Here is a 25,057-nt window from a genome sequence, read left to right as displayed (position 1 = left end):
ATCAGAACAGTCATGCACATAGTACCACACAGACACGTGATTACACAGAATACTATTACACAAGCTTACAATTAGACAAGAAACCACAAAGACATTCAGCCACACAGAAACAGTCACAGACAGTTAGACACACAACTGCCCATAGTCAACAGCCCCACAATGTCACAGAAACAGTCAGCTCCACTCACATACAGATACATAGTCACATAGGCTCAGTCAACCACACAGAATCACAAAGCATAGGAAATCCCATATAGTAGGGCTTCCCAGGTGGCGCTAGTGGTAAAGAACCAAGCTGCCAATGCAGGAGTCAAAGAGACGCGGATTCGATCCCTGGGTTGAGAAGATTCCCTGGAGGAGGGCATAGCAACCCACTCCAATATTCTTGCCTGGAGAATCCCCATGGACAAAGAAGCCTGGCGGGCTACAGTCCATAGGGTCTTATAGAGTCGGATACAACTGAAGCGACTTAGCACGCACGCACATACAGTAACTTGGTTAGCAAGCTTCCTGGGACAAACTGGCAGACAATTTGGGCTGAGATCTTCCACCTGAGCCCACCTCCTCTCACAGAACCCCATTAAAGGAGACCTCGAGATCTGGGCTCGTGATTTCTAGTACTCATTTTCTCGAGCCTCAGCTGCCTGTTTTAACTCCAGAATCTCTCTGCACTCGCCCCCTACAACTGACCAACCAAGAGCGGGCCGAGCCCCTCATAGGGCCAATCAGAGCAGAAATACAGCGGGCCAATCGGATTGACCGGCTCGCCTTCAGCACCCCCCCCTTACCGGTGCTTCCGCTCCTTAAAGGGGGTTAAGATATCTCCGCTAGGCGCGCCGCTTCCACCTGCAAGGCTGCCGTAGCCCCTTTAAAAGGCAGAGCCGTGAAAGAGCAGGGTCCTAGGACGAACCAATGACAAGCCCCATTTAGCCTCTGCCCCGCCCATCCCCACCGGAGGTCAAAAGTCTCGTTCTATGGCGCTGTGGCCTGTGCAGTGAACCCGGAGGCTCCAGGTGAGGATTCGCGAGAGGGGCGAAGGGTGCAAAGGGCCAGGGCACTTGGTGGGAGCCGCTCTGCTCAGACGCCTCCAATTCTCCAGGTCGGCTGTAATTGTTCTGTTTGCCCGCTCGCTGCCCACATGGCCCTGAGAGGCGTCTACGCGCAGCTACTGAACCGCGGACCCGGCCTACGAGTCTTTCGTTCATGGAGCTCGGCGACAGCGCAGACCGGTTAGTGCTGGACCTGGGATGGAATGGGGAGGGAGAAACTTGAGGCTCGGGAGCTTTTTCGGGGTAATTTTTCCCGTCCTATGTTTGCAGAGAAAGGCGAGAAGACCCAGAGTCGATCGGCCAAGCGTAAGGACCCCTGGTTGCGCCGTGCGTCTGCGCCCCTCATCCAACAGTCCCCTCGTCCAACTGTCTGTCTGTCCCCGATGGGTTCTGTCCCAGAATCCGGGGTCTGCCCAGGCGGGGAGGCAGGGCCGTGGCCAGGGCCAGAGGCGCTGAGGCAGTGAGTTTCCCCAGAAAGACCACTTTGCCAGTCCTGTCTGCAGCCGACATTAGTTGAGGGTTGAGGGGTGGGGCTGAGGATTCTGGGGGAGAGGAGGGCGTGGTGGTCGGGTGGACAGGGCTGAGTAGAGTCCCACTTCCTCCAACCCCGCCCAGCTTCGCGGCCTGAGTTTGACTGGAGGGACCCACTGTTGCTGGAGGAGCAGCTGACAGCAGATGAGATCCTCATCAGGGACACCTTCCGCACCTACTGCCAGGAGCGCCTCATGCCCCGCATCCTGCTGGCCAATCGCAACGAAGGTGCTCAGGCAGGCGGTTGGGCACTCTGGAGCTCCCACTGCCACCTGAACCTGCACCCTCCATCATGCACACCAGCTCTGCCTGCTCTGGCTGGGCTTTAGAGCACCTCTGGCTCTGGGCTAGTGCTCCAGAGGGCCAAGGCTGGGCCTGAAGTTGGGGCATCTATCCCTTTGCAGTTTTTCACCGGGAGATCGTCTCAGAGATGGGGGAGCTCGGTATGCTGGGCCCCACCATCCAAGGTAAGGACACATTTCTCTCCATACTCTGCAGCCCTCCACTGTGTCTTGAAAAGCCCCTTTCTTTCCCTGAGCCTAGTTTCCCAGTCTGCAAAGAGAGGCTGTTATGTCTCTGAAGCAGCTGTGGGGATGAAATTAATAAACCCTCAAGCTAGAGCCAGCTTGGTGCCCTCTCCTTGGGTGCTCCTATGGGGCTCTGTCTCTTGGGCAACAGGAATCACTGGTCTCAAGTGCGCAGGGCTTTGTTCCACATTGTTCTATTTCTCTCTCCCTCCCCACCCAACCCTGGCCCATTCCACCCCCCACCCCAGGGTATAGTTGTGCTGGAGTCTCATCGGTGGCCTATGGGCTCCTAGCCCGAGAGCTGGAGCGAGTGGACAGCGGCTACAGGTCAGCAATGAGTGTCCAGTCTTCCCTTGTCATGTACCCTATCTATGCGTATGGCAGCGAGGAGCAGAAGCAGAAGTACCTGCCCCGGCTGGGTGAGTAGCCGCCTGGGGAGCCTGGTGGACAGAAGATAGTCCCAGTGATCTGAAACTCAGGACCAGGGCTGTCCCTCAGGCCTGCCTTGTGTTCTCACCTCTAAGGGTATTGCCAATGGCCCCTCAGGCCCCCTGCCAGACCGTGGACCCCACCCCAAATCTGATTCTCCTAGGTCTCTCTTGACTCTGCCCCTTTCTCACCACCATTATATCCCCTGTGATTTGCTTTTCTCTGCTCCCCATTGCAGCCCAAAGTTTAAAGTCTAACTTTAAACTTTAAAAGTTTAGAGTTTAAAAGTTTAAAGTCTTAACTTCCCAACGGGATCCACAAGACCCCATGTGGGCAGACCTCTGCTGACCTTTCCAGCTCGTCTCTGACTACTCGCTTGACTGCTCCTTTGCAGTTGGACTCAGCAGCTTGGAATTCTCAGTTGTGCCCCTGGACTTTTGCACATCCTGGTCTCACTGCCAGGACTGCTCTTCTGCATACCTCTTCCTGCTTAACTCCTTTTCAGTGCCCTTCAAGACAGTTTAGCCAACCCCTTCCCGACTCCTGTTTGGACCTCCCCCCATTATGGCATTGTGACTATGACCTGGGTGAAATATCTGTTCCCCCCACCACCTGGGAGTGCCGTGAGGGCAGGGCCAGGTCTGTCTTGGCCTGGCTCAGTGGAAAGGCCCGCAGTTTTCAGTAGAGGGATTGGATGGGTGACCGGCAGCCTCATGATCTCATCTCATGTCTGCAGCCAAGGGGGAGCTGCTGGGCTGCTTTGGGCTCACGGAGCCCAACCACGGGAGTGACCCTAGTGGCATGGAGACCAGAGCCCGCCACAACCCATCCAGCAGGAGCTACATCCTCAATGGGTCCAAGACCTGGTGAGGCGGGAGCCTGGGGTCTTCAGGCAGGTGGGCAGGGGCAGTGGGTGATGGCCAGAGCCCTCACTGCCTGTCCCGCCTCCAGGATCACCAACTCGCCTGTGGCCGACTTGCTGATAGTATGGGCTCGGTGTGAGGATAGCTGCATTCGGGGCTTCCTGCTGGAGAAGGGGATGCGGGGCCTCTCAACCCCCAGGATTGAGGGCAAGTTCTCTCTGCGGGCATCATCCACAGGGATGATTATTATGGATGATGTGGAGGTGCCAGAGGAGAATGTGCTGCCCGGGGTGTCTGGTCTGGCGGTAAGCAGCAGCCACCTTGGGAACTGATAGCAAGTCACCTGCTGCTTCTCTTTTCTTGGGCAGGCCCCTTGCTAGGGACCCAGCTGGGGAAGAGATACCCATGGAGCCAAACAGTAGTGACTTGGAGAGGCTCTGCCTGGCTCACTGATGTGTGCTGAAACTGCCCCCCTCTCCTTTTTAATTTTTAGCTGTGCTGGATGTTCCTTGCTGCATGGACTTTTGTCTAATTGCAGTGAGCAGGGGCTACTCTCTAGTTGTGGTGTGTAAGCTTCTGTAGTTGAGGTGCCCAGGTTCTAGAGCACAGGTTCAATAGTTGCGCACTGGCTTGTTGCTCTGTGGCATGTGGGATCTTCCTGGACCAGAGAGCAAACCTGTATCTCCTGCATTGGCAGGTGGATTCTTTACCACTGAGCCACAAGGGAAACCCAAAACCGCCCCATTTTGGTGACCATCTCACTCAAGCTGGCTTGGCCTGGGACACATAGAGGCCTGAACCAACTTAATTCTGCTTGCATGTGCATCTTCCTGTCTCCTTACCTCAGACCCTAGATCTGAGCCTCCCGTCCAGATCTTGGACTGGGGAGAACTCTATGAAAACCAAGAGTGAGTAGGCAAGAAGCAAAACCCTATGTGCATTGTTGGCTCTGATGCCAAAGCCATGTGTGACTTCAACAGTTGTCCTGAGTCTCCCTGGTTTACACTGACTGCATATCAGGGGTGTCTGGGGAGGGGGCACTTAATAGTTCTCTACAGGTTCTCTCATCTCTTGGTGGGGCTGAGGCCCTGTCTCAACCCTACAGGGTCCCTTCGGCTGCCTAAACAATGCCCGCTATGGCATCACATGGGGTGTGCTTGGAGCTGCTGAGTTCTGTTTGCACACGGCCCGGCAGTACACTCTGGACAGGTGTGTGGGGGCTACATGCCAACTCCCAGGGGTATGGGGCGGGAGGCTTGGTCTCCATCACTTACCCCTCCACCCTTGGCACCCAGCCACCAGACCTAAGTTCCCTGCTCTGTGAATTGGCTGAGGAAGTCCTTCTGAGCAGTGAGGGGCTCAGTCAGCAGCAGGGCCAGAGTGAGCTGAGTGGGGACACAGCTCACTCTGGGGCAGCCTGGAAAGGCCCTGGGATAGGTCTGGGGAGTGCCCTCCTCTGTAAGATTTGCCTTGACCTTGCCTGCATAGGATCCAGTTTGGTGTCCCACTGGCCAAGAACCAACTGATTCAGAAAAAGCTGGCGGACATGCTCACCGAGATCACGTTGGGCCTCCATGCCTGCCTGCAGCTCGGCCGCTTGAAGGATCAAGACAAGTAGGGGCTCTGTGTGTGGGAAGGGGCAGGCAGCTATGGCAGGAGGACCTGGTGCCCCTTCCAGGCATGGTGGTGGTTGGGCCTTGGAGAGAGGACCTTCCTGCCTGGTGGCCCCTGGGGACCCCGCCCTGCCTACCTCTCTCTCACCGGGAGCCATGTCCGCTGCTGTGATGTAACCCTCCTCCCGGCTGGCTTTGCCTGGGGGTAGGGATGCCTGGGTGCCCAGAGCAGGGTCAGCTCTTTGTAACCCAGTGTTTGTGACGTCTGTGCTGTTTCCAGGGCCGCCCCGGAAATGGTCTCTTTGCTGAAGAGGAATAACTGTGGGAAGGCCCTGGACATTGCTCGCCAGGCCCGAGACATGCTTGGGGGGAATGGGATTTCTGATGAGTATCACGTGATCCGGCATGTCATGAACCTGGAGTCTGTGAACACCTATGAAGGTGGGGGCTGGACTCCTGGGGTGTGTGGGGGGGTTCACAGTGGCCTCACATCTGGGGAAGGGGACAGCAAGGAGGGGCAGGGGCAGCAGGCTCAGCTCCTGCTGTCAGCTGTCTGGCACCAGTTGGCAGCATGATGTGGGCAAGTCCCCTCCTCGGTCCTGCATCTGGAGTGGCCCACAGGGGGACCATGGAAGTCCACACTCCCAGTCCTTTCCCCCGTCATGCTCAAGGAGGGATGTTCCCAAGCCCTCTTACGGCTTCCTCGGGCATCCCCAGATGGGGGCACAACACCCAGTGGGCTGGCGAATTCAAGGAGGTGAGTGTGCAGCTACACACAGGAATCAGCACTCCATTTTACGTGAGAAAAAGAAAAACGGTAAATCACTGGCAGGCTGTGGTGTCTGCACCTGGTAACTGGTTATGACTCCCGTGGGCCCAGAACCCCTTGCCTCGTAGGAAGACAGACATAGAAAAAGATAATTAAAAAGAAAAAAGGTGCGGGGACTTCCCTGATGGCCCCGTGGTTAGGACTTGGCGCGTCCACTGCAGTGGCCTGAATTTAGTCCTTGGCTGGGGAACAAAGATCCCACAAGCCAAGGTGTGGATGAAAAAAAGAAGAGAGATATGTAATTCTAGTGTGAGCCATGCAGACTAGAGGGAGCTTTAACAGGACTCAGTCTCTGAGGGAGAAAGTGGAACCATAAGAAGCCTTGAGGGAGGTGTAGTTCCCTGGGCAGAGATGGAAGTAGCGTCCAGTGCTGTCTGGGTGGGGCATTCCAGACGGCAAAGGGGAGGGGGCGGGGATTCTACAGGCATGACAGGGACCCTGAGGACAAGCTGAGGGGACCTCCAGGTGGTTTTATGCAGGGGAGGGGCGGGATCAGATTTGCACTTTAGGAAGAAAAGAGAATTATTTTGCTCCGTAAAAGGGAGGGCATAATCTCTGGTTTCTGCCTTGGGAAGCTAAGGAAGAACAGATGAGAACAGGAGGGCTGTAGAGTGTTGCCTTTGTGGATGTGGGGTGGGATGTGGGATGTGTGGCTTGGGGCAGTGGCTCCAGGATGAGGGGGGCAGGGATCAGCTGGGACAGGCAATTAATTGTCTGATGTTTGCTTTCCTGTCCCTCCTGCGGGTAAGAAAGGGCCTGATCCATTTCCCGCAGAGCTCATTAGCTCTTTCCACCTCTGCGGGAAGAAAGCATGGCTGGGTTGAAAATCAAACATTTAATCAACTGTGGGGTTGGGGTGGGGTGAATCTGGGAGAGTACCAAAGCTGGGCCCATGGTGGGGGCTGGACTTGCTGTGCTTTGAGGCCTGGCACAAAGAGCATCGGTTGGGTTTTGTTTGCTTGTTTTTGCCAAAGAAGCATTGCAGAACTCTGAAAAACAATTTTCTCAGCATGGCCCAAACGGTGGCCTTCCTTGGTGGCTGTCACTAAGAGTGACTCTCCTGGTAGCTATCAGCATTCGCCATCTTTGTGAATCTGTTCTTCTTCCAGAGTAGTAGCCTGTGGGGGGACATGAAGATTGACTTTAAAAGCAATTTGTGGGGGATTTCCCTGGTGGGCCAGTGGTTAGGACTCTGCACTTCCACTGCAAGGGACACAGTCAGGGAATTAAGATCCCTGGTTGGGGAACTAAGATCCCACATGCCATGTGGCACATCCAAAATAAATAAGCAAAATTTAAAGAAAAATAAAGGGAAATCGCGAGCTGTTAAGACTGCAAACTGACTCTGCATTTATTTGTCCAGGTACTCATGACATCCATGCTCTGATCCTTGGAAGGGCTATCACAGGGATCCAGGCGTTCGTGGCCGGCAAGTGAACCCACTTCACCTGGGAGCCCAGATGGCACCAAACCCCTCTCCAGGGAGACACAGGGCTTGGAGCTTAGTTGGAGAGGTGGCAGATGGAGCCAGTTCTTCTGGTGGGAAGTGAGAGACACTGATTTTTAAATATCAAAATTTCCCTTTTGAAGTCATTCAAATGTGTTCCTTAAAGAGAAGATGGGACTTTCTGTACTGAGTGTCTCAATCCAGTTTTGACCGTGAACAGGCATGGACTCTACCTGCCTTGGAACAGAGGCTCCTCGACAGGGGAGCAGGGAGTGGGGAGGAGAGTGACATGGAAGCAACTTGTGAGACCCACCAGTGTCTAAGTGAACTGCTCCATCCACACGGCAACATTCACTCTGCACCCTCTGACCCTCCCATCTGGGGGCAAGTGCCTTATGCTGGACGCTGGAGCAGAATGAGGGGTAAAGAGAGAGGATAATAAAAGAGTGTGCATGTCTGACCCCACCGTGTTGGATCACATTTTCTGGTAACCAGTAACAGGAAAAAGGAACACGTGAAAGGGCTGTGAAGCACGCTGGGACCCAGCAGGGATTTCCCCAGCCCAGAAGTGATCTGGGCCATGTTGGAGTCTTGGGCTTGGCTGTAATAAATAAACCCAGGTGGGCACTGCCAGGGCTCGGGGCTGAGGGCAAAGGGGACTTTGTCCTTTTTGTCACCCACCACAGAGCGGACACACAGTGTAGGAAATAACAGTCCGGCTTCTTAGTTCGGACACACCACATACAGGCGCATGGGGCCATGCGTAGGGTGGCCAGAGCACCGGGGCCTTTGCAGACAGTGGCTCCTGTGGGGTTTAGAGCCTGGTGATGCTAAAATCCTCGCTCTCTGTTGATATTTACTTTAAAAAAAATGTTTTTTTTTTCTGGTCATACCTCATGGCATGTGGGATCTTAGTTCCCCCACCAGGGACTGAACCCGTGCCCCCTGCATTGGGATCATGGAGTCTTAACCATTGGACAGCCAGGGGAAGTCCCTGCTGACATTTACTTTCATCTTAGCCCCTACAACTCTCATACCTCAGGCTGGACACAAAGGTCTTTGTACACAGTCTCCACGGTGTGGCATACTTGTTTGAGCTCTGTTTCCAGGTGACTGATCTTTGCCATCTTTTGGGTGAACTCTTGGAGCTTTTCCTGGATGATCTTGTTGTGGTGATTATAAATCTGATACATCCTCTCCTCGAGCTTCTCTGTCAGGTCTGAAACCTTTGAAGGAATAAGAGGTGATCTTAGAAAATCAAACAAGAGGCGTCAAGAGACATTTTTTCTGACTGGCTCTTTAAGATTTCTGCAGTTTATCTTATAAAAGTGGTAAAAACAACTCTGGTGACTGGCAGTGAAAAGGCCTATGTTAAATTTTTCTTTTTTTTATGAGAAATAATTTCAACTTGATGCATCTTCAAAGAGTGATTAAAAACATGATTCAAGAGACAGTAAAAGTTTAGGTCAAACAAAGTAGAAGAATGTGACTTTACATATATGTATTATATTATTATATATTACATATATAATTATATAATCTATAATTATATATTTGTGATTATAACTATATAATTATATACTTTATATATAATTATATAGTTATATTACATTATACATATATAATTATGTAATATATAATTATATATTACTTATATATATGTATTAGTGTAACCTTATCCCAGATCATTTTTCTTTTTAAAAAGAAAGGTGCAAAATTATGTATATAAGCTCAGTCAGGTTAGGAGGAAAGTATCTAGAACAGAGACTAGAGGAAAACATGCAACAAAGTGGCCTCTGGGTTATGGTATCATCTGAATATTTTTATCTTTTTTTTTCTGCTATGTTATATTTTTCTCTAAATTTGCTATGTACCAGGTAGGTAGGAATGCGGCTGAGGGAGGAAGTCAGCCTGTCATTGAGAGATGATGTGTGGAATTCACAAGTTGTCTGACTTATAGGACACATTCTGAAGAAGCATCGGGGACAACTATTAATAACAGACCTGAACATAATATTAGGTTTTGTTAGACATAAGCCCCAGGCATGTTCAGGGACTTTCACTTTCCCAAATCATGTGACTTCGGGAGGACAAGTGGGTGTGATAACTCAGGTTATGCCTCAGTCCCCTCCTGCCACAGCCATTAGCCCAGCATGAAGGTAAGGGGCTAGTCTGTGATACAGGTGTATCTTGGCTTCTCATCCTGGCTCTCTCACTCAGGCAAATCATTTCCAAACCTTACTTTGCCCGTCTGCAATATGGTCCAAGCTCTTCTCTGCAGGATTGCTCTAAGGGTGAAATCAGGTGCCATACGCAGACTGTCTAGAACATGTGGGGAACGTAACAGCAGTTCATTGCCTCCCCCTTTATGTTTCACATAAGGAACACCTCCTCCCTTTCCCTGGGCTTCTGCAGTATGTGGGGGGAATCAGTCACCTTGATCTTGAGGCTGTCTCTGAAGTTGGTCATGAGGGCATGGTCCTTCTGTCTGCTCTCGTTGATGTTTTCGATCAGCTCCTGGGCCCTCTTCTTCAGCATGTCGATGCTCGAGTCCAGAGAGGAAAAGTAGGGTCCTGACTTTCCTTCCAGCATCATCAGCTGGCGGTTGGCACTGGAGGTGGCGACAGAGGGGCTAGAAACCTGACTTCTGAAAGTATAGGAAACTTGAGATCAGCACCAAACTTTCCTGAGAGTGGCTGATCTGAATTAGCTCTGTGGTGGGAGGAGAACCTGTGCCTGGTGTTTTCTGTTGTTGACACTTGTTTATTTCATTCACACCCCTCCCCCACCCTGCCCCTGAGGGGAAGGGACAGCTTAAGAGTCAGCCTGCCAATGCAGGGGGGACACGGGTTCAATCCCTGCTCTGAGAGGATTCCACGTTCTGTGGAGCAACTAAGTCTGTGCACCACAACTACTGAGCCTGGGCTCCAGAGCTCATGCACACGATGACTGAAGCCCACACACACTAGAGCCTGAGCTCTGCAACAGGAGAAGCTACCATGATAAGAAGTCCTTGAACCACAGCTAGAAAGTAGCCCTCCCTCTCCACAATTAGAGAAAGCCTGTGCACAGCAACCAAGACCCAGTGTAGCCAAAAATAATTTAATAAAAACATTAAAAAAAAAATACCCCCAGAAGAGTTTGTTCCACACTGTGTGTGCTAAGTCACTTCAGTCATGTCTGACTCTTTGCGACCCATGGACTGTAGCCTGCCAGGCTCCTCTGTCAATGGGATTCTCCAGGCAAGAATACTGGGGTGGGTTGCCATGCCCTCCTCTAGAGGATCTCCCTGACCCAGGGATCCAACTCATGTCTCTATGTCTCTTGCATTGGCAGGCGGGTTCTTCACCACTAGTGCCGCTTAGGAAGCAGTACTAGTACTGTACATGTGACTAATATTATGCAATTCGACTAAATGCATAGTTAGTGAAATGGTGAAAAAAAGCTAAATAGAATGAACAAAGGTGAACCTGATAAAATACAACTATTAAATCAAGTGTGGGCAAACAATGATGTATCAGGGCCAAGAGCAGAAAAATTTAGAAGTATTTTGCATACAGACCGCTTTGTCAAGGCCTGTAAGTTTTTGCTCTGCTTTAGAAAAACCAAAGTGGGGGACTTTCCTGGTGGCCCAGTGTTTAAGACTCGGTGCTCCCAATGCGCATTGCTGGGTTTGATACCTGGTCAGGGAACTATTGATAGATCCCACATGCTGCAACGAAAGATCCTGAGAGCCACAACTAAGACCTGGCACAGTTAAAAGAAAAGACGGTAAAAGAAATAAAAACACAAAAGTGGAAATTGTGGGTAATGCATATGAATGAGGTTTATGCAAAAAAAAAAAGTGATCTGATCAACAGATCCACTGGTGTTTTAAATTAAGATAAAATGTTTAAAGGGCTTCCCCGGTGGCCCAGTAATTAAGAATCAGTTTGGCAATGCTGGGGAACACCAGTTTGATTACATATGTTGTCAAACAACTAAGCCTGAGGGCCACAACTATTGAGCCTGTGCTCTAGAGTCCAAGAGCTGCAACTATGGAGGCCCGTGCACCCTAGAGCCGGTGCTCTGCTACAAAAGAAGCCACTGCAATGGGAAACCCACACACCACAACTAGAGAGTAGCCCCTACTCACTGCAACTAGAGAAAGCCTTCATGCAGCAATGAAGACCCACCACGGCCAAAAAATAAATAAATCTTTTTTTTAAAGAAAGATAAAGGGTTTAAGATAAGATGATTTTTTTGTGTGTGTGGCTATTTTTTTTGTTTTATCTGCCCTGCACCATGCTAAGGTACCCGCTTCATCTTGCTGCACCTTCACAACCACACTCTGGGGTCTGTCCCCATTGTCTTTACCTCATAGCTGAGGACACAGGCTCAGCACGACTGTGTCACTTTCTCAGGATCCCTAATCTGTGCAGAGCTGGGTGTGGCACCCAGCTGGCCTGACCCCCAGCCTGGGCCATTTCCTCCGAAGTTCTCGTCTTCCTCCTCACCCTGAGGTGCTTCCAGCTCTGAATGGCTGAGGCTCGGAGGTGCCAACACAGCAGCTCTTCCACACACCAGTTCACACACAACCATAAAGCCATGACTGCAAGCCAGGCACAGCTACTGAGAAAAACACATCGTCATTTTTGGATGCTTCCTCCACACAAATATTTTTCTTGGCTTTTCTCCAACTGCTTGAGCTCTTTCTTCTGGCTCAGGATACAACCACAGGGAAACTTGAGTGCATGACAGCCAGGGTGGCCAGGCTCTCACTGACACAGAAGTCCTCAGGCCTGAGACTGTGTCCCCTGGCTGTGTCCTGGATCTCATGTTCTCCTTACCAGATGGGCTTTTTGTCCTTGGGCCTTTGCACTTGCTCTCTGACAGTGAGACCTAGCCTAGGCTACTACCTCGTTTGTTTTTAAAATTTTTTTATTTTTGACTGTGCTCTTTGCTGCTGCACGTACTTTCTCTAGTTGCAATGAGCAGGGGCTACTCTCTAGTTGTGGTGTGTGGGTTTCCCATTGTGGTGGCTTCTCTTATTGCAGAACACAAGCTCTAGGCACTCGGGCTTCAACACTTGCGGTATGTGGGCTCAGTAGTTGTGGCACATGGGCTGAGTTGTTCCCTGACATGTGGGATCTTCCTGGACCAGGGATTGAACCCGTGTCCCCTGCACTGGCAGGCAGATTCTTAACCACTGAGGTACCAGGGAAGCCCCTGATGCCTCTTTTGAAGCGCTGCCTGTGACCCCGTGCCTATCTCTACCACTGTGCGCTTATCTCTGATGCCGCTCTTATCTCCCCATTTATCTCTGCATTCCCAGGATCCAGCACATTTTGAGTCCTCCACTGTTAACAAACGAGTGAATGAAGGACACTGATCTAGTCCTCCCTGTTCTGGCATTACACAGCGCATGCAAGTTCATCTGCCTGCAGAGCCAGACGCTTGTGTTCAGAGCATCTGTCACAGATGCTCTGTGTTCAGGCACACCCGAGAAGGTGTGCCTCTGATCAAGGCAGATATTTTATAGCAAAACCTTATTGATAGAAAACAAAGACCAACTAAAGGCTCCCTGGGCATTCCTGTAAAAAAAGGTTGTGCTGTCCTCTTGACCTGCCTCTCATGGGAAGAACAGTAATAGTGCATCGAATAAATGAATGAGTGATTAGGAAGGGCTTTCATTACCATCCACGCTCCCATGTTTCCCAAACTTACCCCCAACCCAGGCCTCTTCTCTGAGCTCCCAGTAAGGTACCTGACTACCCCTAGGCCCTCTCCACTTGGCTGTTCCAGAGGCATTTCAAACTTCTCTAAATTTGCACACCAACTCAAAGTTGTCCACCCTCCTCCTGTCATTGAAGAACACCAAAAGTCACCTGGTACCCAAGCCAGAAACTTGGCAGCCACCCTGGAGCCTGGCTTCTCTCTGTCCTTCCAAATCCCCTCACAATATCAGACTTCTCTGGTGGTCAGATGGTTAAGAATCTGCCAATGCAGGGGACATGAACTCGACCCCTGGTTCTGGAAGATCTCACATGCCGGGGGGGCAACTAAGCTCCTGCGCCTCGACTACTGAAGCCCACATACCCTAGAGCCTGTGATTCACAACAAGAGAAGCCACAGCTCCACACCAACAGTAGCCCTTGCTCACTGCAACTAGAGAAAGCCTGCATGAAGCACCGAAGACCCAGTGCAGCCATAAATAAATACATAAAATTTCTTAAAAATGAAAAATTAAAAAAAAACAAACCCAACAGAAACAAATCCCATCACAATATCAGACTAGCCTGGTGCTCCAGTGCCTAAGAATCTGCCTGCCAATGCAGGGGACAAGGGTTTGATCCCTGAAAGATCTCTCCTGCCCTGGGGCAACAAAGCCCCAAGGGCCACAACTACTGAATCCGCTCACCTAAAGCCCAAGCTCCAACACAGGAGAAGGCCAAGCACATGAAGAGTAGCCTCTGCTCTCCACAACTAGAGAAGGCCTGCGTGAAGCAACAAAGACCCAACACAACCTAAAATAAACTAATTTAAAAAGAATCCTGTCACAAAAACCTTTCATTTCATACCTACTGTTCCTACCTGGGCCTTAGGGCCCTTTGAACCACAATCAGAAATCCCACTTCTGCTCCACAGCCTACAAGACACCCCCCCCCCCACACCAGCTGCAGGATCAAGTAAATTCCCTAGTACAGCACACAAGGCTTTCCAGAGCTGTGGAAAGGCCTCCATCTTCTCTTTTCACCCTCCACTCCCAGCAATTTGGAACCTTCCACAATTTCACCAAATCCATTAGCCTTTGCCTGAAATGACTTTTCTTTTCTGTCAACTTCATGATACAGCATTCAGAGCACCCCTCTCACCATCGCTTACTAATCACAACACTGCCAGTTTGTATGCTCAATTCCCTCCAGGCGCCCTATGCACTCTGGGCAGAGAGTGCATTGTATTCATTCCAGAGGCATCACCACTGTTTCCTGAACACCTAAAGGAAAGAATTACCATCTGAGATGGATGTAACATTCTTGCTCGTAAGGCACTTTGTACCCGCAGTTGCTTTGTTGTCCCCACTGTATAAGGGCTCTGAAATTAAAATCAATGAGAGAACCAGGTGTTTCTTTTTTGTGTCATTGCTCACAACCTGCTTGAGCTGCTAACTGTTCAAAGTCGCTCCTTTCTCAGGCTCAAGGGATGAAGCTGGAACCCGTCTCCGTGGCAGCTACACAAATGGTGAAAAATCACTTGAAATCGGCTCATTCAAATTCCGTGGTGGGACAAAGGCCTGCATCAGATGTCTGCAGAGAGCATCTTGATTTTCCCCAACCTCCCCTTTGGGGTTTTATTCCTTTACATTTCATCTTTCTTAATACTCAGCAGCTGCATATTAATCAGGACGCTAATGAATCACAGGCTTCTCTGGGCCTGCATTCACCAATTAACTTTAATAAACAAAACACACCGTGTCCTCTCCACTGGCTTCCCTGGTTCAGGCCTGCTTCTGTTGCCCAACCCTGGATGGAGGCCAGGGACTGGAAGTGGGCCCAACAGAGCAGGCTGCCTGCGCTCAGGGTGGGGCAGTGGGGGGCAGGGGTGGGGGTTGTGAACACATCCCTACGCTCATCTATGATGGTCTGTCCTAAGGAGTTCCTAATTCAGCTTTGAGGATTAGGACCTAGTTTCCGAGCAGGGCCCACGCTGGCAGGAGGCCCAGGAACGGCGGAGGAAATGGGTCTAAGCAGAGAGACCATCTGTTCGCTCCAGGTAAAGCTGTGATTGGCAGGCGTGAGAGCCAGAGCCCCCCGCTGGTGGGGGCCCTCCCTCCTCGGGCCTCTAACAGATACACAAGTAAACAATTCGCCAGCCACTTACGACCACCGCAGGCGGTGGTCCCAGGAGGGGAGGTGAGCTAATCAAACATTCAAGGAGGAACACAACAGCATCTCTGGCGCCTTGGCAAAATGATGTTTTGCTGAAGTACAGCCAGGAAAGGGGAAGGTTTGATTGAAGCTGCAGAGCCCACTCCTTTCACCCTCTGCTCATCTCTCGTGAAATGTGTTCACATTTTAATCATGTCACTGACAGTCTGCTGAGGGATCTGTTAACTGGCCCTTACGTTGGTTCTAATCCATGTTTCTCAACCCAAAGCTCTTTTAGAACTCCTCAAAGTCTCAATGATTTGCAATTGTCTGTGTCTCCTCACCACTTAGATCACCGTCTAAACATACTATTTGCAGGAAGGTGTCATCAAACAAACTACTTTAGTTCTCTTTTTTTCTGGTCTCCAATAAATAGCACACACTTGGAAACCGTTCCACACTGTGCTCTGTTTTACAACTGAGGCCTCTGGGAGGCAAGACGAAGCTGGCTTTCTGCCTACAGTCCTCAGCGGCCCTGTCCTGAGCCTCATTCTATTCCCAGGTGAGCTCCTTCACGGAAACAGTGACTCCCACAGCGCCATCTCTCTGGCCCCCGGCCCCACCCATCCTGAGTGCTCGGTCAGAAAGTCCAACCCTGTCCTGGACTTATTCATGCGTGTGTCTCTCAGTTCAGTTCAGTCGCTCAGTCGTGTCGGACTCTGTGACCCTACGGACTGCAGCGCACCAGGCCTCCCTGTCCATCACCAACTCCCGGAGCTTGCTCAAACTCATGTCCATCCAGTCGGTGATGCCATCCAACCATCTCATCCTCTGTCGTCCCCTTCTCCTCCCACCTTCAGTCGTTCCCAGCATCAGGGTCTTTTCAAATGAGTCAGTTCTTCGCATCAGGTGGCCAAAGTATTGGAGTTTCAGCTTCAGCATCAGTCTTTCCAATGAATATTCAGGACTGATTTCCTTTAGGATGGACTGGTTGGATCTCCTTGCAGTCCAAGGGACTCTCAAGAATCTTCTCCAACACCACAGTTCAAAAGCATCAATTCTTCTGTGCTCAGCTTTCTTTATAGTTCAACTCTCACATCCACACATGACTACTTGTAAAACCATTAACTTTGACTAGATGGACCTTTGTTGGCAAAGTAATGTCTCTGCTTTTTAATATGCTGTCTAGGTTGGTCATAGCTTTTCTTCCAAGGAGCAGTGTCTTAATTTCATGGCTGCAGTCACCATCAACAATGATCTTGGAGCCCAAAAAGATAAAGTCTCTCACTGTTTCTATTGATTCTCCATCTATTTGTCATGAACTGATGGGACTGGATACCATGACCTTAGTTTTCTGAATGTTGAGTTTTAAACCAACTTTTTGACTCTCCTCTTTCACTTTCATCAAGAGGGTCTTTAGTTCTTCTTTGCCTTCTGCCACAAGGGTGGTATCATCTGCATATCTGAGGTTATTGATATTTCTCCCAGCAATCCTGATTCTAAGATTGTGTATGTCTCTGGCCACCTCAAACTCAGCAAGGGCAGAATGCAACTCATGCCTCTGCCAGTTGGAAACCAAACCACCTCGAGCCAGAAAGCGGGCAGCCCTTTCTGTGCTGGTAAGCATTTAGCAACTGGCTCTCTAGGGAGTAGAGGAGGAGGTGGCAGGGGAAACCTTGATTTGTAGTATTCAACTTTCATGGTGCACAGACTCCCACTATAGCCAATTTCAAGCTACCAACATGAAGTCACTAAATGCCAGGCTGGGAAGAGATGTGTAGAACTGGCTCCTGCTGGTAGGAGCGAGCTCCAGGCTCTAGCACACCGCAGCTGGGAGACCTCGTCAGCTCATCCCTTTTCTCATGCCTCAATAAATGAATCGCCCCCACCCCACCCCGCCAATCTTCTCTCCATCTGCCCCGCTAGACATCCTGCAGAAGCCTCCCACCTATCTCCCAGGTCCACTCCCACCCCCTCCCACCCATTCTTCACAGAACAGCTGGTGTCTTTTTATAACAGGAACCTGAGCATGTCACTTCTCTGATTTCAGCCATTCCCCGCCTTGGTATCTACCTAACAGAAACAAAAACTTATACACGGATGTTCACAGCAGCCTTATTCACAAGAACCAAAGAACAGAAACAATCTAAATTTCCAACAGCTGATGAGTGGATAAATAAAATGTGGTACATCCATAGTTTAGAATATTATTCAGCTATATAGAGGAATGAAGTTCTGATACATGTTACAACATGGATGAATCCTGAAGACATTATGCTCGGTGAAAGAAGCCAGTCACAAAGGATCACACAATTGTATGATTTCATTTATATCAAATATCCAGCAGAGGCAAATTGTAGAGACAGAAAGTAGAATTGTTGCCAGGGACTAGGAAGGACATGGGCTTGCCAGGTGGCACTAGTGGTAAAGAACCCGCCTGCCAATACAGGAGACATAAGAGATGCAGGTTCAATCCATGTTTCAGGAAAATCTCTTGGAGAAGAACATGGCAACCCACTCCAGTATAACTGCCTGGAGAATCCCATGGACAGAGGAGCCTGTCTACAGGCTACAGTCCATGGGGTCGCAGAGTCAGACATGACTGAATGAGCACACACATGCATGATTACAGAGGATACGTTTTCCCAGCAACCTGACCTCTTTCGTGTCAGTGCTTGTTCAATAAATGCCTTTTTCATCAGATGGAAGCACTGAGAATGTATGAGCCTGTCTGTCCAATGTAACCAGGGTATCACTACCACCAATCACGAAGCCTGACACACTGGCCTTCCCTGTCCCTACCTCAGAGACTTGCAGCTCCCTCTGCTTGGAATGTATGGGCCTCTGGACACCTCCTGGCTGGCTCCTCCTTATGTGACCTCCTTAGAGATCAACTATTCCAAACTCCCTGTCACTCTAGTTGCTCCTCGGTTTTGTTTCTTTACAGCACTTGCCACCAATTGAAATGACATTAAAAAAAATTATCTTTTAGAAAGTTCAGTTCAGTTGCTCAGTCGTGTCCAACTCTGCAACCTCATGGACTGCAGCATGCCAGGCTTCCCTGTTCATCACCAACTCCCTGAGCTTGCTCAAGCTCATGTTCATTGAGTTGGTGATGCCATCCAACCATCTCATCCTCTGTTATCCCCTTCTCCTCTTGCCTTCAATCTTTCCCAGCATCAGGGTCTTTTCCAATGAGTCAGTTCTTCACATCAGGTGGCCAAAGTACTGGAGCTTCAGCTCCAGCATCAGTCCTTCCAATAAATATTCAGGGTTGATTTCCTTTAGGACTGACTAGTTTGATCTCCTTTCCGTCCAAGGGACTCTCAAGAGTCTTCTCCAGCACCACAGTTTGAAAGCATCAATTCTTCGGTGTTCAGCCTTCTTTATGGTCCAACTCTCACATCCATACGTGACTACAGGAAAAACTATAGCTCTGACTACACAGATCTTTGTCAGCAAGGTGATGTCTCTTTTTAATATGCTGTCTAGGTTGGTCATAGTTTTGCTTCTTTTAATATGCTGTCTAGGTTGGTCATGACTTTTAGAAGGTCAGCTTGGCAATAGACCCAACATAGTCAACACAATATTGAAGAAGAATGAAATTGGGAGGACTGATGCTACTTGATGTGATACCAGTGAAAGAATATAAAATAGACCAGTGGAACAGACTAGAGCCCAGAAATAGACCCACACACATGTAGTCAACTTATCTTTGACAAAGGAACAAACAAAATTCAGCAGAGAGAGGAGCATCTTTTCAACAAATGGAGTTGTAACAATTAGACATCCACATGCAAAAAAAGTGAAGTTAGACACAGATCTTGCACCTTTAACAAAAATTTTCTCAAAACAGATATAGCCCTAAATGTAAAACTATGGCAGAAAGTGAAGAAGAACTAAAGAGTCTCTTGATGAAAGTGAAAGAGGAGAGTGAAAAAGTTGACTTAAAACTCAACATTCAGGAAACTAAGATCATGGCATCTGGTCCCATCACTTCATGGCAAATGGGGAAACAATGGAAACAGTGACAGACTTTATTTTTTTGGGGCTCCAAAATCACTGCAGATGGTGATTGCAGCCATGAAATTAAAAGACACTTGCTCCTTGGAAGAAAAGCTATGACCAACCTAGACAGCACATTCAAAAGCAGAGATATTACTTTGCCAACAAAGTTCCATCTAGTCAAAGTTATGGTTTTTCCAGTAGTCATGTATGGATGTGAGAGTTGGGCTATAAAGAAAGCTGAACACAGAAGAATTGATGCTTTTGAACTGTGGTGTTGGAGAAGACTCTTGAGGGTCCCTTGGACTGCAAGGAGATCCAACCAATCCATCCTAAAGGAAATCAGTCCTGAATATTCATTGGAAGGACTGATGTTGAAGCTGAAACTCCAATACTTTGGCCACCTGATGCGAAGAACTGACTCATTTGAAAAGACCCTGATGCTGGGAACGACTGAAGGTGGGAGGAGAAGGGGACGACAGAGGATGAGATGGTTGGATGGCATCACCGACTGGATGGACATGAGTTTGAGCAAGCTCCGGGAGTTGGTGATGGACAGGAAAGCCTGGCATGCTGCAGTCCACGGGGTCACAAAGAGTCAGACACTACTGAGTGACTGAACTGAACTGAAATGTAAAACACAAAACTATAAAACTCCTATAAGACATCATAGGGGAAAATATAAGTGACTTTGGGGTTGGTGGTGACTTCTTAGACACAATATCAAAACAAAGAATTGGTAAATTGGACTTCATTAAAATTTAATACTTGTACTCTGTAAAAGACACCATTAAGAGAATGAAAAGACCTGTCACAGACTGGGGCAAATCTTTAAAGAACACAAACCTGGTGCTTCCCTGGTGGCTCAGTGGTAAAGAATTGCCTGCCAGTGCAGGAGACATAGGTTTGATCCCTGGGCTGGGAAGATTCCACATGCCTTGGGGCAACTAAGCCTGTACACCACAACTACTGAGCCCACATGCTGCAACTACTGAAGTCTGCGCGCCCTCAAGCCATGCTCCACAACAAGAGAAGTCACCGCAATGAGAAGCCTGGGCACCACAACTAGAGAAAAGCCCGCAGAGCAAATATGACCCAGCATAACCTAAGTAAATAAATAATTAATAATTTTTTAAAGACAAAACAAAAGACTTAAAAAAAAAAACAAACCTGCAAATCTGATAAAGGCCTGACATCCAAAATATTCAAAGAACTCATGAAACTCAGCAATAAACAAATAATCCAAAAAAAAAAAAAAGAAAAGAAACATCCAATTTAAAAACAGTCAAAGATCTGGACACCATACCAAAAGTTGTGCAGATGTCAAATAAGCATATGGAAAGATGTTTAACTTCATACTTCATAATGAAGTTTCAAATCAACATAACAATGATACCACCATTAGAATGGGGGAAACCTAAAACACCGACAACACCAAATGCTGGTGAGGACCTAGAACAACAGGAACACTCATTCATTGAAAACAGGAATGCAAAATGGTTCAGCCACTTTGGAAGACATTTTGGCAGTTTCTTTCAAAACTAAAAATATTCTTAGCGTATGATCTAGCAATTGTGCTCCTTGGTATTTACCCAAAGGAGGTGAAAATTTACATCTACACAAAACCTGCACACAAATGTTTACTGTAACTACATAAACAACTAAATTGATAAAACTTGGAAGCATAATTGCTGAAACTTAAAAGCAACCAAGATGTCGTTCAATAGGTGAAAAGAAGTCAGCTCCAAGAGAGTAGGAATTCTGATTTGTTCACTATTGTATCCTCAGCATCTAAAACAGGGTTTGGGTAAAGAAGACTCGTGATAAATATCTGGTGAATAAATGTGCAAGACAAGAATGTCTTTTTAAAGTAATCTGCAACACTGCTCTTTTTCTTGCTCCAACATCACAATTTCTGTTAGTTTTATCTTCTTAAATCTAGCCAAAATTTGACTACTTCTCATCACCTCCATGGATCTACCCTAGGTCAAGTCACACTCATTTTGCACCTAAATTATTCCAGTTGCCTTATCACTGGCCTCCCTGCTTTCAATCCAGCCTTTGATAATCTATTCTCTACTCAGCAGCCAGAGGAAGCCTTTTAAAACTTTAGTCCAATGGACTATGGTGGTTTAGTCACTATGTCCAACTCTGGTGATCCCATGGACTGTAGCCTGCCAGGCTCCTCTATCCATGGGATTCTCCAAGCAAAAATGGAGTGGGTTGCCATTTCCTTCTCCAGGGATCTTCCTGACCCAGGAATCGAACCCCAGGCCCCAGGTCTCCTGGACTGCAGGCAGATTCTTTACTGATTGAGCTACAAGAGAAGCCCAGTGGACTACACTTCAAAAAAGGGCCAGATAGGAACACTTCCACTTTGCAGGCCATATGGTCTGGGTTGCTTCTGGAGAAGCAGCCCTGTCCTAATAAAACTTTATTAACAATAATCCTGGAACTTCCCTGGTGGTCCAGTGGTTAAGACTCCATGCTTCCATTGTAGGGGGCACAGGTCCCATCCCTGGTCAGGGAACTAAGATCCCACATGCCACAGCCCATTCCCCCTCGCCAAAAAAAAAAAACGCCTCACCCTGCAGTAGTCAATTCCTGTCGCTCCTCTAATTCCATATCTTTTCATGGGTAACTATCACCCAAAGTCCCATCACCTGTTTAACTATCTCTTATTATTTCCCTCTTACCCATGCTTGCTGCAGCACAATCCTCCCTTGGGGCCTTTGCAGCTGCTGTTTCTTGGCCTGGAATGTAGTCCTCCCTACCCTCATGGTTCTCGTATCATCTCCCCATGAAGCCTTCCCTGAGCCTCTAATCTAAACTGGCCATCTGCCACACTCTCCCTATTTTTTCCCCCAGAACACTCAGCATCCCCTGACTGCCATATATTCCTGAGTTTATAGACTTTATCCTAAAATGTCAGCTCAATGCTATTGATACCCTGTATGGCCCTGTGGGGCTCCTGGGCTTAAGACCTTTCTGTGGCCCCTGTTTCTTTGATTACAGGAAACAACATTCACTCAGCCTCCATGCTTCCCTGAGTTCCAATGGGCTGATTCAAACAGTTGTTAGGGAAAGGAAGGGATGGGAGACCTGGGAGAAACAGTCAAAAGTAGCCTTGGGGCAAAGTCCTATTTCCCCACCAGGGGATATACACAATATCTTTGAGCTATTTCTGCAGATACTGACACCCCTTCCAGGTAGAAGAAGCTGATGATTAATGATGGTAGGCTGCCCACAAACTGGTAGACCCCAGACCAGCTGGACTTGAAGGTTGATGCTGACTCTACTTCCCTCACCATCACCCCCTCAGAACAATGCAAGCCTGTCATTACATTGATCCTTATTACCTACCCTGACCATGAACCCTGTCTATAAGACCTTCCCCCAGGAGGGGGCGGGGCAGAGTTCTTGAGGTGCTAATCTACTGTGTTTCCTCTTTGGCAAAGAAATTTCTCCTCCATAACTCTTTGTATTTCTGTTCAGCATCAGTGCACAGAGAGCCAAGATTTTGGCATCACTGTGTCTCCAGTGTTTCCATCCCAGGCGAGTATTGTGGACGAGTATGTGCAACAAATACACCAAGAGCAGACAATGGTAGGGTCTGGAAGAAGAAAAGGGTAAATGAGGGACTCAAGGGTCTGTTTGGGTCCGATGGATCGGGTTCTTCCTCACCTAGCTGGCCCTTGACAAGCCTCCTCATCGCGGGTCTCCTCACCCTGTTGCTGTTCCTGGTTCTCCCCCAGCAGCTGTGGCTCCTGGTCCTTGAACTCTACGTGGGGCATGTCCACCTGTGAGCACAGCTAGCGCTTGAGAGGTCAAAGGAGGGAGGGAGGGAGGGCAGGAAGTGGTCAGGTCCCCCTCCTCCCTCCCCTTCAACCCTGAGCACCTCTGGGTGCTGCTGCGGCATGCTGTGGACCTGCAGGAGAGATGGGCGGGGCTGGGATGGGCACCACGAGGACGGGGGCGTGGACGGGGGGGACCCTGTGCCTGGAGCACAGGAGGACTGAGGTGGGGAGACCTGGAGGGGACGGGGTGAGGCCTGGGTCTCCTGCTGGGGTGCTAGGGTGCCTGGGCTCCTAATTGGTGTGTAAGTCGGCTCGAGTCCTTCGAGGAGAGAGAAGTAGGAGAAAAAGAAGAGAAACGGGTGCGGTGCGTGGGTGTCTGAGTCTTTCTCTACCCTACTCCTGCCACGCGCCATGGGTGGAAGTAGGTCCTTCTGGCCAGGGCTGTCAGCGAGTCAGTCATACAGTCGGTTAGTCAGAGCCCGGGAGGTCAGTCAGGAAATCGGGGCCCAGCCGGGCGAGGAGCGGCCTGGATGGCAGGAGACAAGCGGCCGGTCTCGGGTTCGTCGGGGAAGCCCAAGATCGCTGCCGTTCCCTGCCTGTCAGCCCGCCGCCGGCGCGAAGGAAACAAGTGCAGCGTACTCCCTGTCGCTCCATTCCGTCTTTTCCCGCCTTCTCGTTCGTGCCCTCTGCGCACACGCTGGCTCCGCCCCCGGAACGCTCCGCCCCCACGCATGCGTAGCGGCGCGAACCTTGGGCCCTGCCTCTTTTAGCGAACTTGCGCGCGCAGCGCGGCAGGAGCGGCCGTTGAGTGTCGGTTGGGCTGTCCAGGCGCTGCGCGCGCAGCCCGCATAGCCGGGAGGATCCGGTGGGTTCTGTGCTCGCGTGTGCGCATGTGTGAGGCGGCACCAGGGCACAAGGTGAGCGGCGGAATACCTTGCACCATGTGTTCATTCGTATGTTTCAGTTCATTTTTCATCTGCTCAGGCCAAAGAAATCTTGCCAATAAAAAAGTCTGACTTTTGCTGTCATTTGATTACGACCTACTGCCCTTACTGAAAAAAGCTGATGTAATTACCACCTTGAATCAGTTATCTGCGCTCCAAAACCAGAAGCTCCTTGAAATGGCGTCGCTGGCCCTTACAGAGTTGAGCCCATACCCTTCAATGATAGTAATAACAATAATGAATAGTGACAACAGTAGTCATAATTGGCACACGAGGAGAAAATATTTAAGAACTTGTATCCAGTGTCTACAAAGACCTCTTGGAACTCAGTAAGGCAGAAAAAATAAAGGGGGCGGCGGGAGGGGGACAGACGATTTGAAACGGTGTGTGCAAAGGCCCGGAGGTCTGAGCAAGCTCAGTGTGTTTGAGGAGCAGTCGGGTCTGGTGGGGAGAGCAAGGATTGGCGGAAGCAGTGGGTGAAGGATGAAGAGTTTGGTAGGGGCTGGGCTGAGTCAAGGTCAAGGTTTGGGACTTTGTCCTGATTGGAGAGATGGGTGTTTCTTATGCTTTGTATCATATATGCTTCACCCTCACTTGTTTTTACTTTTTACATGGCTTCTACCCCTCCCTCCATTTCTGTATTTATGTCACAGTGTCCACGAGGGGAAGACAACTGGAATCCACCCGCCCCCCCGCCCCCAACTCCCAAACACACACACATACTCAGCCCTTCTGTTCAGGGCTCTGTCCCTGGCCACACACTAGAGCACACCCCCTTTACACCTATGTTCTGGAAAGCCCTAGGGGTTTGAATCTGGGCTGTCTCTTACCAATAACAGGGGTGATCATTAAACTGCCACTCACTCACAGAACTCATCTTTGTCTATTACCAAGGTGAAAAAATCTAAAACATGAGACTATTTGTAAGGGTTTCAGGGGTAAACATCTGGAACACATTCAGAGTTTAATGAACAGTAGCTAACATTAGTATCTTGTAGCAGAGCTACATGTTGTATCTTCCTGCAGCATCAGATTTGAAGATTGCAGGATTATCTAAGGAGAAAAATCTCAGACTTAACTTCTAAACATGCACACACATGTGCACACAAACACAAGGACCAAATCAAGACAAAGGCAACACAGGGACTTCCCTGGTGGTCTGGTGGCTGAGATTCC

At 49.3% G+C, this 25,057-nt stretch overlaps 2 protein-coding genes across 6 annotated transcripts; one reads left to right on the top strand and one right to left on the bottom strand.

Moving 5' to 3' along the window:
- Positions 1–855: 855 nt before the first annotated feature.
- GCDH (glutaryl-CoA dehydrogenase) lies at positions 856–7,748 on the top strand. 2 transcript variants are annotated; one of them, XM_005900531.3, is made up of 12 exons: positions 856–1,013; positions 1,100–1,229; positions 1,320–1,355; positions 1,665–1,808; positions 1,985–2,047; positions 2,356–2,526; positions 3,273–3,402; positions 3,488–3,704; positions 4,505–4,608; positions 4,888–5,013; positions 5,293–5,453; positions 7,205–7,748. In XM_005900531.3, exons 2-12 carry the CDS (start codon positions 1,139–1,141, stop codon positions 7,276–7,278), a joined length of 1,317 nt encoding a protein of 438 aa, XP_005900593.1. In that variant the 5' UTR covers positions 856–1,013; positions 1,100–1,138; the 3' UTR covers positions 7,279–7,748. The 2 variants fall into 2 exon arrangements, with proteins under 2 accessions (XP_005900593.1, XP_070229658.1); XM_070373557.1 differs by having other exon boundaries at positions 1,320–1,376.
- SYCE2 (synaptonemal complex central element protein 2) lies at positions 5,975–23,649 on the bottom strand. Of its 4 annotated transcripts, none has more exons than XM_070373577.1 (5): positions 23,577–23,649; positions 22,825–22,940; positions 9,725–9,935; positions 8,326–8,514; positions 5,975–6,959 (listed from the first exon to the last, which is right to left on the bottom strand). In XM_070373577.1, exons 1-5 carry the CDS (start codon positions 23,589–23,591, stop codon positions 6,912–6,914), a joined length of 579 nt encoding a protein of 192 aa, XP_070229678.1. In that variant the 5' UTR covers positions 23,592–23,649; the 3' UTR covers positions 5,975–6,911. The 4 variants fall into 4 exon arrangements, with proteins under 4 accessions (XP_070229678.1, XP_070229679.1, XP_005900642.2 ...); XM_070373578.1 differs by having other exon boundaries at positions 9,725–9,932; XM_005900580.3 differs by having other exon boundaries at positions 9,725–9,899.
- Positions 23,650–25,057: the final 1,408 nt, after the last annotated feature.

The sequence above is a fragment of the Bos mutus genome, chromosome 7, assembly GCF_027580195.1.
Source record: "Bos mutus isolate GX-2022 chromosome 7, NWIPB_WYAK_1.1, whole genome shotgun sequence".
Taxonomy (NCBI): Eukaryota; Metazoa; Chordata; class Mammalia; order Artiodactyla; family Bovidae; genus Bos; species Bos mutus.
Note: the sequence above shows the minus strand (reverse complement) of the source record. Positions and strands in the feature narration are given on the sequence as shown.